General features: G+C 35.9%; 1 protein-coding gene across 2 annotated transcripts; it reads right to left on the reverse strand.

Moving 5' to 3' along the window:
- Positions 1 to 1,367: 1,367 nt before the first annotated feature.
- On the reverse strand, positions 1,368 to 11,836 carry LOC109095139 (methyl-CpG-binding domain protein 3-like). Of its 2 annotated transcripts, none has more exons than XM_019108806.2 (7): positions 11,685 to 11,836; positions 10,672 to 10,828; positions 10,441 to 10,578; positions 9,329 to 9,419; positions 8,053 to 8,230; positions 6,306 to 6,452; positions 1,368 to 2,305 (listed from the first exon to the last, which is right to left on the reverse strand). In XM_019108806.2, exons 1-6 carry the CDS (start codon positions 11,696 to 11,698, stop codon positions 6,308 to 6,310), a joined length of 723 nt encoding a protein of 240 aa, XP_018964351.1. In that variant the 5' UTR covers positions 11,699 to 11,836; the 3' UTR covers positions 1,368 to 2,305; positions 6,306 to 6,307. The 2 variants fall into 2 exon arrangements, with proteins under 2 accessions (XP_018964351.1, XP_018964350.1); XM_019108805.2 differs by having other exon boundaries at positions 11,589 to 11,810.
- Positions 11,837 to 12,599: the final 763 nt, after the last annotated feature.

Consider the following 12,599-nt stretch of genomic DNA (forward strand, 5'->3'; position numbering starts at 1 on the left):
TACAGACTCTTCAAGGGTCACAGCTGGAGAACTGCAGAAAACAGTTGAGTCTCAGGGTCAGAAAACCTTTAAAAAAATTGTCAAACATCTCCTATATCACCAAATGTTGTTTGAGGGGGCTTCAAGAAAAATTCTCGTAGCTCATACAAAATCAAACTCCAGCATATTCAGTTATCAGACACGACTGGAACTTCAAATGGGACTGGCTTCTATGATCAGATGAAACTAAAAAATGAGCTTTTTAGCAGCGCAAACACTCAAGATGGGTTTGGTGAACACAGGGATAAAAAGCACCCCATGTGTACAATGAAATATACTGCTGTATTTTTAATGTTGTGGGCCTATATTTCTGCTGGAGGTCCTGGACATCTTGTTTAGACACATGGCATCTTTGATTCTATCAAATACCAACAGATAAAAAATCAACAAGTGACTGACTCTGTTAGAAATCTTATAATGGACCATGTTTGGATCTTCAGACCGTACAATTATCCAAACACAAACCTCAAAAACAACACAGAAATGGGTCACTGAGCTCAAAAACAAGCTTCTGCTGTAGCCATTCCAGTCCTCTGAACTGAACCCTACGGAAAATGAGAGGAGTGAACTGAAGAGAAGAAGCTGGGAATCTGAAGGGTCTGGAGTGATTCTGGATGAAGGAATGGTCCCTGATCAGGCATTATAGGAGAAGAATTAGAGCTGTTAAACTGGCAAATGGAGGTTTCAAAAAGTACTGAATAAAAGGGTGCCGTTAATTGTGTCCAATGTATATTAGAGAAAAACATTTATTTCATAATGATATTTCCCCTCATTACAAATTCTTATTATCCAATGAAAGGTTAGATTTTTGTGAATTTTTCAAATAAAAGATCAAAAGGATTAACAATGCAGATTAATTTTCACAGCCTTCTTTGATCAAATTTACCAAGGATGCCCATATTTTTGCCCATGACTGTAAATATATATATACATACATACAAAATCAGTACTTTTATATAGTATTTTACTAAGTTTTATCTTTAATTAAATATTAATATACATGTGATTTAAATCTAATAAATACATTTTATAAATCTTTATTCAACAATTTCAAAATTCCATAAACGTTAATGTAAACATTTAACAAATATGTTAATGATTACTTTTTATAAATATATTGAATACATTTATAAATGTTTTCCAAATGACATAAATATATTGCATACTATAAACACATTTAATAATAAATGTTAAACCTGTATATTTTAAATACTGACACAGAAAAAACATGTATAAAATGAAACATTTAATTAGTGACAAAGGGTTGTGACTCTACATTTGCGTTCTTTGAAATATGATGAGATATTTGCATTAAAAGAAAACAAGGATGTGTTGAAAGACTTTTATTTTCCAAGTTTACAAAATGATGTGTCCTTCAGCTACAAGCTTTGTATTTTCAAAAAGTGATCTAAGTTTTCTTGCAATAAAGGGCAACATACAAAAAAACACCTCTCCTGCATATTTCAAATATGACTGTACAATGCAATCATTTGTGAAGAACAAAACACCAGGGTATGAGTCAATCATCTATTAAATTCACTCATGGGTGTGTGAAGCATTAGTGTAAGTGAAAAACAAGCCATCTACGGAGCAAACACCGATGCATCGTGTAGATTTCAGTCCATAATAATAAACCACGCCACATCAGTGAATGATGACCACTGTACCAGCTTCACACAGCAACACAAACAGCTTGATCCAAAAAAAAATAACTGCCCATTTCTCATAATATTCAATGATATCAGCTATGCATTGACAAATTCATGAATACAAACACCGAAGCACCAACGTAAGAGCTTATATGTGATGTCTACACTCAAACATCACTGTAACGAAAGCGAAAATATAAAGGAACCAGGAAGAATCGAGCACCGTATTTGTACCAGCCGTCACAAACCAGTATTATTTCCAGAATCGGTCATAAAAAAAAAACATGCCATTTTGTTTGTATAAAAAACTAATTTGTGTGAAACTTTCATGATTTGAAATATATAAAAAAACCTCCTGGGCATCCGTCATACTGACTCGAACCCGCTGCGTTACGCTGGAAACCCAAACTTTAAGCTCTTACTGTACAAAAATAGAGCTAATCCACTTCAAACAAGCTCAAGTTAGAAAAATAAAACTGCTTGAAATGTTTTGGTAAAACAAGTGTTCACAGTGGAGTGTGAGAAGAGAGGCAGGTTCTGCATAGGATCAGCTCAGGTCTGAGTCTGAGAGCGTCTTTGGGTTTGGGAGGAAAAATACTGCCGTCCAGGACGCTTTCCTGCAGACACAGAGATGAACAGCATTACAATCAAACTAGAGCTTCTTCAAAGCGTTTCGTCCGTGCTGGAGCTTTCTATACATGTCCTTGAATACAGATCTGATCCTGGCCTTCAAATTTTGGTTTAATGCAGCTGCACTGGATCCCAATTCATCAGTTTTAATAAAATGCTTGATGTGAAATTAACGACAGCAGCATTAGGGATGTTTTAAGATATTTCCTTAAAATACATTTTAAATATGTAAACTATAAAAAAAAAAAATGTTGCTTTAAAACGTATTAATGGCTTTAAAAATTAAAAAAAAAAAAAACTTTTTTTTTTGCAGATAATTGCAAAGTGGATTTTTCCTGATATTTAATATGCTGAACATTGTTAATACACTTCATATTGAACAGCACATTTCTACAAAACCAGGAAAAACTGAGCACCTTATTTGTACCAGTTATCACAAACCAAAATGCACTACTAGCTAGGCCTGTCACGATAACAACTTTTTGTTGTGCGATATTTTGTCTCAGAAATAATTGCGATAAGTGATATTATTGAATATAATCATTATGTTACACCATAATAATGCAAGAAGGCCTAAACACTTCCAAATGACAACAAAATTTTAATTTTGATTAATATTTAGATCATGAAATTAAAGGAACACTCCGACTTTTTGGGACTTTAGCTTATTCACAGTATCCCCCAGAGTTAGATAAGTCCATACATACCTTTTTAATTTCTGTGCGTTCTGTAAGTGTTATTTGACGCACCCACCGCTAGCCTAGCTTAGCACAAAGACTGGATGTGAATGGATAATGCTAGCATAGTAATCCCAATAAGTGACAAAATGATGCAAACATTTTCCTATTTACATGTTGTGATCTGTATAGTCACAGCGTGTACAAATAACAAGGCTATATGAGACAGAGACCATTTTTAATCGTATAAATACTGGGAACTATATTCTCACTAGGCGTAGGAGCACAGCTTACGTTACTTGGGCGGAGTGGCTAATTGGGCAGAGTGATTAGCGCAGCACCCGAGACGCGCCGTGGTGAGGAGCAGAGAGTTCGCTCAGAGTTGGAGTAATAGAGTCAGCAATTACTAGACAGTACATTTATAGTGTACAGTCATGGGTGTTCGCTGTATTGTAAAGAGCTGCGACAATAAACAGGGGAGACCAGGTAATACTATGATGTTTCATAGAATTCCAACCAAAAACGCTGACCTGATGAATCGATGGCTACTTGTTCTGGGTATAGTTACAAACACACCTGTAAACACCATCACAAAGTATTTCGTTTGCTCTAAACATTTTACTGTAACGTTAGACGACTATTTTGAAAAAATGCAAGTTGCCACACGGACCATGAAACGTGTGATAAAGGATACAGCCATCCCAATAAAGACAGGACAAATTGGATCACCTGTTGCTGCGGTAAGTGTTCCGTTATGTTTTGAGATGACTAACATTAGCCATACTGTAACAGTGCCATGCTAATGTAATATAACCTTAGTAGTGACACTATTACGTGAATAGGGGCTCCGTGTATCCCCTTTACTGTTATTATTGTGTTGTCGTGAACACACTGTATCGCTCAATAACAAATGAGCGGCGCTAAATGTAACTCTCAGGACTAATACATTCAACTTGCTAATTAATTGGAGGGGGATGGGCAGTTTTCTTTTTTGAGAAAATGTTTGTGAAATAGTGGGCTAACGTTACTGTCTGTGGGTTCATTGTGCAAAAACGATTTGCCTTGTGCTATTACTTTCCCCATATTCTTGGCTATTGTAATGCAATTATCTAACATTGCTGTATTATATGCTGTTGAATGTATTTGGTCAGCTGTAATAAATTGCATTTCAAATATATCAATTCCTGTAATAATTCTTTATACATTTTCTGTGAAAATTATTAATCAGGATGAGATGAGTGTTCTACAGCACTTTGTAACTCCTTGTCTGTGTATCCTGGCTCAAAACTATATGGTTCTGGATCTTGGTTTGATACACAGTAAAATTACTCTGAGTCTGACAATTCCTCAAAGGCTGCATTTACACTGCAGGTCTTGATGCCCAAATCCGATTTTCTGACTATATCCGATTTTTTTGACGACCCGCTTACATCATCTTTTAAAAGTGACCCGTATCCGATTTTTGCATTTACACTATACACTGCTGAAACTACCAAACTTAGACGTTCTGACCCGGAAAAGGAAGTAAAACAGCACGAAATACAATGGATGCAGATGCAAATAATATTATACAGTGTTTTGCTTTCCACAATATTTTGAAAAGTCAACAAAAAAATCAGCAAAACATTGGTCTCGTACGGCGCGGCGGAGAAAAAAAAAGCACTTAAACCGTGCCTCCCCCATATCTCGTGAAATGTCTTCAAACACGGATTTATTTCTGTTACAACCCTGCATTTTTTGCCTGCACTTTCTCTTCGCCCCAAAGACTTAAAAGACATGAAACCTTGGCATTGCTCCACTGTGTGTATCCTTCGTCCTCCATCGCGCTTATAAATAAGTCATGTGATCTCAGTTGGTGGTGTCCACCTGAGTTGACGTCACTTTTTTAATGACGTACGACTCGCATTTACTGGGGAATATCCGATTTGTCTGCTTACATGGCACACGCAAATGCACGTATCCGATCCATATCCGATTTATTACCACATATGAATGAGGCCTGAATCCGATCTGAGAAAATCGAAATCCATGCGGTTTTTTCCTGCTTACACGTTCACCGGTCATATCCGATCTGTGCCACATGAGAGGAAAAAATCAGAATTGGGTCACTTGAACCATGCAGTGTAAATGGGGCCAAAGTCAGCCATGATCACGAGTCACGTCTAGCTAGTTAGTCACGTTTGTTTTGTTTACGGAACCATCAACAGGGCGTCTCGTGTGCTGCGCTAATCACTCCGCCCAAGTAGCCACTCCACCCAAGTAACGTTAGCTGTACTCCTACACCTAGTGAGAATATAGTTCCCAGTATTTATACGATTAAAAATGGTCTCTGTCTCATATAGCCTTGTTATTTGTACACGCTGTGACTATACAGATCACAACATGTAAATAGGAAAATGTTTGCATCATTTTGTCACTTATTGGGATTACTATGCTAGCATTATCCATTCACATCCAGTCTTTTTGCTAAGCTAGGCTAGCGGTGGGTGCGTCAAATAACACTTACAGAACGCACAGAAATGAAAAAGGTATGTATGGACTTATCTAACTCTGGGGGATACTGTGAATAAGCTAAAGTCCCAAAAAGTCGGAGTGTTCCTTTAAGTATCAAAATATTAGATACCTTAAAAAACCTGAATAAATAGTAAATAAACATTTTCTAACAAAAAGCGCAAAGCAACAAGTAGAAAAAAATTAAAAAGATAAATGCACAAAGAACTTGTGTGGAGATTTTCCCAGACCTTGTGTTCTCTGTAAATGAAGGGTGCACACTACTGCTGAGAAACACAATCACTACTCAGCAGTCAGATGTCCGTACGCACAGAGATCCCTAAACAAGTCTAAAACTTTCCTGTAGAAGCATTTTTTCAATCTGAACGATCACCTCATGACTACATCACGTTATGTACGAGAAGCTGCTAAAGACACCGGGTGATATAACGGGTGATATACTGCGTCACCAGAAATGATTGAGATCATGTACATATATTGCGTGATAAGTCGATATATATTGATTATTGCGACAGGCCTACTACTAGAACATCATTACTGAGATATTAGTCATAAATCATGTATTGTATCAGTGTTGCAATGCAACTGATTTGTGCAAACATGATGTTAGAGACTATCATGATTTAGCAAATAATAAAAATTGTAATATAAGAGTAGGTAGAGAGACGTTTGTATAATTTAATAAAATGATTATATATAGATCAATAAAAACTGGATGGAATTTTTTTTTATAGCTACAGCATCGTCCTCCTCTCTGATTAAAAACTGGTCTATTAGTCTGGTTTGTTCTTTCTCTTACAGCTATACAGACTCCGTTTCCTCGTCGTTGGACTCTTCCTTCAGAGATCTGGCCTCGGTGGCGGCTTCCTCTATGTGTGCGAGCATGTCTGCCATGAGCGCTTCCTCCAGCCTCTTCCTCACGCTGTACACCAGATCCTCCTGCTTCCTGTGGACGAGGAGTGTGTTTCAGTCAATCACTCAGATATCTGTCACCTTCATTATTCTGCTGTAACACACTGGAGCTCTCAGACTCCACACACTCTTCACAATCAAACGAGAGCGTTTACTGAAACTAAACCACAGAAGGGACTCGGTAGTATATTAGTGTTACTCATATACTATTACTCTTCTGTATTACGCTTTAGATTTATTTTAAATGTTTTAATTTGCTGTTTAAATTTTTTTTGCTTTAGTTAAAATATTAGTAATTTTGTTGTGTTTTTGTCTTTTTTGTTGTTGTCTACATAGTTTATTTAGTTTTAGTTATTGTAGCACTTCAAATTAAACAACTTTTTTTTTGGCTATATAGGTTATTAATTTTTATTCTGTGGTAGTTTAGATAACCGAAAGACAATTAAATAGCTGAAATAAAATATATATTTTTCAATAAGGGTGATATGATTTTTAATCATTTCCGATATTTCGATATACGTTACTACATTGATTGATTTGTGGTGTTTGTCTTCGCTGAATAAACATGAGCACTGCACACAGCGCCGGTGTTTTATATGAATGCACATTTGCTTCAATCTATAAGAATAATCAGCCAACACTAGCAGATTTTAATTTTTTTTTTTTTTTTTTGAAAGAAGATTCTTCTGCTCACCAAGCCTGCATTTATTTGATCCAAAATTTTTTAAATATTTTTACTATTTAAAATAACTGATTTCTATTTGAATACATTGTAAACTGTAATTTATTTCTGTGATGTGCAGCTGTATTTTCAGCATCATAATAAATGTTTTTAAGCAGCAAATCAGAATACTGGAATGATTTCAGAAGGATCATGTGACTGGAGTAATAATGATCACAGAAATAAATTACATTTTCAAATATATTCAAATAGAAAGCAGATATTTTAAATAGTAAAAATGTCAAAATATTATGGCTTTTGCTGTATTTTGGCTCAAATAAATTCAAGTGAGAAGAGATTTCTTTCAAAAACATAAATCTTACTATTCAAACCCTTTTGACTGGTGGTGTACATAAGCCTATAGTTTGAAGTTAAAGATATTAATATTAATAAGGGGAGTCTGAGAAGTTTATTTGACAGTGATTTCTAGTTTGTATGAAGGTTAAATACAAAAAAGGTGAAGGTTAATTTATTTGTGCAGTTTTCTTTTCCTAAAATATTATATAGTTTAATAATAGGAGGTGGTTTCATAGACTTGGCTAATTCATTTTTCATATGTTTGTAGGTCCAGACATCTCGTGGGTGTTCTTGACTGTTATTATAAGTTTTTTTTTTTTTTTAAATACTGTTCATATCGATATCGGAATTGTATCATATTGACCGAAATTATGAAATATATATCGTGATGTAAATTTTGTAAATATCATCCAGCCCTAAGAATCAGACAATCATGTTCAACTAAATTCAGAAGAATACTCCCTGAGTGAACCTCGAGGAGAAGAAAACATTACATTATGACAAAGAAAGCCTCTTTTCCGGCTCAGTTTTGCTCTGCTTGGGAGTTTCTAGTGATCCCGCAGACTGATTATCTGCTTCAGGGTGTGTATAATTACACAACTACAAACACTCGTACCTGATGTCTTCGTCCGTCACCATGAAGGCTTTGCACAGCGGCTGTGTGGTGTTGAGCCAGACTCCGGGGTTCTTCTCCACCGCGGCGGACAGCTGACCCGTGATGGGAGCCGAGCTGGTGTGCAGGGCGCTCGCTAGAGCCGAGAGCAGCGTCTTATCTGTGTAACCCGGACCCACACCTGCCAACAAACACAACACCGCATTTAGGAGTGTGTAATATCTGTGAGTGTGTTATTGTGCTGGTATCTTAAGAACCGTTGTGGACTCAAAGTTTTCGATATTCTTCCTATTCTGTGTGCTGGTCTGTTCACACTGACAGAAATGAATCTTTTCCAATAAGTTTAAATTAATTTTTAAATTATAAAGCCATAGCATCCATTATATTTTGAGTCAAATTTTTATTTTCATTTAGTCAGTGAATTGCAGAATAAGACATCTGGGCTGTTATCAAGCAAATTAAATCAGTATCAATAAAATTAATCTCTGCAATGCAGAGGAAACACAGAAGCTGCGTCTGAAGAGACATTTAGATGCATGTACACACTGCTTAATGCAGGACATGAATGCATTTTACAAATGCATAAATAATGTTTTGATATTGTTATTCGAATTTATCTGAATAATAAAAAGATACTTTAAATGTGAAATTAAAACCGCCAGTAGATGGCAGCAAGTCACTGTTGATAAGTGAGTCACTGCGACTGAACCGAATCATTTAAACGGTTGATTCATTCAGGAACGAATCACTATCATGCTCAGAGACGCAAAACTGTGCTTTGGAATTAATTTTGTCATTGAAATAGAGCAAAAACAGGCAATATGGTGTCTAAAACATAAGTCTCTTAATATTAACTTCTTGTTTATTGAACTGTTATAAGAAATCAATATCACATTTGTAATCATGGTAATCTCTGGAGATAAAAACAGCACTCTCTGTGTGATATTAACTATATGAAATGATATAAATATACATTTTCTGTCCCCATATCTTGAATTCTGTGATCATTCTAAATGCATTTTAATACTGAATCATGCAGTGAAAGAACACACTCACAGACTTATGTATGCGTGCTCTCTGTAGGTGTTTTCAAAGGTTTTTGTAAAATACTTGATAATGCCAAAATCGCACATTGTTAGAACAACAATTACTTCTCGCACACCCCTAACTGCATTATTCAGCACCACAGTAAGCTTGCTCCTGCAGTACTGAGGGAAGTGAGCTAGTGATCAGAGCTCATTTGATTCAGTGTGTATGAGAGCTGCTCTTCCATTTTCACCTTGCAATCCTTTGGGAAGATCCATGGTCTTCACCAGCTCCTCTGCGATATCATAAGTGTTGAGTCCGCTCAGCTTTTTCTCCCAGAACAGCTGTGAAGTGAACAGAGCAAAAATGATTTAAAGTTTGCATCACTTCGGGTGGAACAGGAACTAATTGACTAGATTGCCGTTTATGGATCTTTTTTTTTTTCGGAGCTTGAGAGCTGCAGTCAGTAGATAGTTTCAGGAACTAGCCAGCAGGGTCATTCCTAGAGAACCAGTTTTTCCCTCGGGACGTTTTCCTGGTGTCCAACGTCACTTATAGTTCCTATAGAACTGTAACCTCAAATGGAGTTCCTACAACTAAACACATTCCTAGTTCCTGCAGTGCAAACACGCCAAAAAGCGGTGCCAATAGTTGAAGAAACTATGAAAAGGTTCCTCTGGTGAGAAAATGCCTATAATTTATGATCGACTTGTATTCTTAAAGTTTGGGGTCGGTAAGATATAATACATATTTTATTGATATTTTCATTAAGGAAGTACACATTACATTTATTAAATGTGACAAAGTGCTTCCACCACAGGATTAAAAAAAATAAAAGGTAACTGCAGTGTTCTCTCTCTTCTTTTTTTTTTGCAAGATAAAAAGTCTCAATTACCCTTTTTTATATACTGTGACAGAAACTGGCTTCCATATTAAAGGCTTTTATAATTGTTACAGAAGACTTCTATTTTAAATAAATGCTGTTCTTTTGAACTTTCTGTTCATCAAAGAATCCTGAAAATAAAATATATGACGAATTGTTTCTTGAGCAGTAAATCATCATGTTAGAATGATTTCTGAAGATCATGTGACACTGAAGACTGGAGTAATGATGCTGAAAATACAGCTGCGCATCACAGAAATAAATTACAGTTTAACAGAGATTCACACAGAAAACAGCTGTTTAAAACTCTAATAATATTTCAAAATTTTACTGTTTTTTTTTTATTTATTTTTTTAAATCAAATAAATGCAGCCTTGGTAAGCAATTCAAACTCATTCAAACATATTATAAAAATTCTTCCCGACCCCAAAGTTTTGAATATTTCCTCTGTAAACCGCTGCAGCAGCACATGTGATGTTTACCTGTCTGGGCTGCTCCACAGCTTTCTGAGGGTCCATCTTAACCTTGTTGCTAGGGTGATTTGTGACCTTGGTGACGGGCTGTTTGAAGATGGATGCGGTCTGTCGGACCGGCAGTGACGTGTTCAGATCAGGTTTACCCTGAGAACAGGCATCCGGACACAAACATTACAAACAGCACAATACAGAAAGCTGGAAAAGCCCTGCAGTGCACATCATTCGGTCAGTCTTTACCTTGCTCTGACTGTGATCATAGCGGATCTGCTGCCTGTTCTTGTTCAGTTTGCTCATGAGCATCTTCCCTGTGCGGAAATCAAAGGAGCTGAGATCCATGGAGTTTCCCAGATATCGAACCAGCTGTGGTTTACTCCGAAACTTCTTCCCTGTTGGACTAAGAAGGAAAGGAAAGATAAAAAACACTCCTTATTGTCCAGACCGACAACAGCACTTCCACTGCATCACCCGTCAACACAACATATACATGTTTTACAGATAACACAAATCACCACAGAAAAAACATATTTTAGATGTCACAAATATAGTAAAGAATTACAATTAATACAGACACACTAGAAATACCACTAAAATCTGTGATCGTAGCACAGTAAAGTGACAGTCTCAGACGGTAATACCATAGTGAAAATAATAATTAGCATTTATATGAAGTCTATATTGCATAAATTGAATATTTCAGCTCATCCAGCGATTCTCGTAATAAACAAGAGATTATTAAAAATAAAAAATCCGTCATTAATTTAGCTTTCGCAGCCGCTGCGTCACTTACCACACTGTTATCCGTTTAACTTTTTTAAGATCGTGAATACAGTGTAGACTCGAATATAAACGCTAGATAGACTATAAGTAAATATGTACTCAAATGAAACTAGAATAAACTATCAAAACAGAGTAAACAAAACCAAAACAATGAGCTAGCATGGTGGCTAGCGCAGATTAGCGCTCAGTGCTTACTCGCAGGAGACGATAAAACACGATTAGTTTAACGTACGTACTACAAACAGTAATGATTTGGAACAATAACGTACTAAGAGTACTCAGTTAGCCAACTGAAGTCGGATTAGAGTTTGATAATTCGTATATAAAGCGAGTTTTTGTCTCGGCTCGCTGGGCTCCGGCTAATCCCGCTGCAGTACCTAAAATAATAGACATCACTTTTCCCCGCGGACAAGCCCGACTTTCTGGTCACTTCTTCCATTTTCCAACCATTTGGGAGAGCCGAGCACTCCCACCTTTTCCTCTCCATGTTCTCCCGGAGTCTCTCTTGAGGAAAAGCTGTGAATGTTTAGGGTTAAAGACGGCGGTCGCTGGTGCTGCGCTCTAACCGCTCGCCTGCTTCTTCTTCTGGGTTTTTATGGCGGTTGGCAAACAAACAAAACGGCGCGTTCCCGCCACCTACTGAGCTGGAGCGTGGTTCATTGCTGAAACAGGAAGAAAGACTAAGCTGAGAGATTAGAAACACCACCCCCCCAGTAAAATTAATGTAACATATTTGTTCATGATATATTTTCTTTTTTACTTTGTATTTTGAGATCATTTCTTGGTACTAATTAATATATATGCAATAATTATGATCAATTTCTGTCCATTGAAAATAATACAATTTTTAAAATATTTTTATATTCATTTTAAATTTTTCTGTCAAAAGTGAACGAAGAGCACCAGAGGGTTAAAGTATATTTTTAAAGACCAGTAATCTAATTTAATGAAATATCTGAAATCATATATAGTAAAACTATATATAATATATAAAACTAAAACACACACATGCACTTTATTTCAGCTAGTTGCCAATGCAATATTTATTTTTGTTTAGTTCAAGTACCAAAACTAAATAAACTTATTATATAAATAGATATCAAAAACTAATAAAAGAAACACAAAACAAAATGACTAAAATTAAAATTAAAGCAGAAAATAAAATAAAAAAAATCTAATGCTAAATATTAACAAAAATCATAGTTGCATATCGATGATCATAAAATAAACTGGTGTATTGGAAGATTTGAAGCCTGATTCAAAAACTCATGCACATTAATCCAAGAGTTTAACTGAAAATAAAAATCTATTAACTATATATATAGATGACCATAAAAACACATGTTAATATTTGTAAACTCATGCATATGTGTAACAGGTGATCATAA

The sequence above is a fragment of the Cyprinus carpio genome, chromosome B2 (assembly GCF_018340385.1).
Source record: "Cyprinus carpio isolate SPL01 chromosome B2, ASM1834038v1, whole genome shotgun sequence".
NCBI classification, from domain to species: Eukaryota; Metazoa; Chordata; class Actinopteri; order Cypriniformes; family Cyprinidae; genus Cyprinus; species Cyprinus carpio.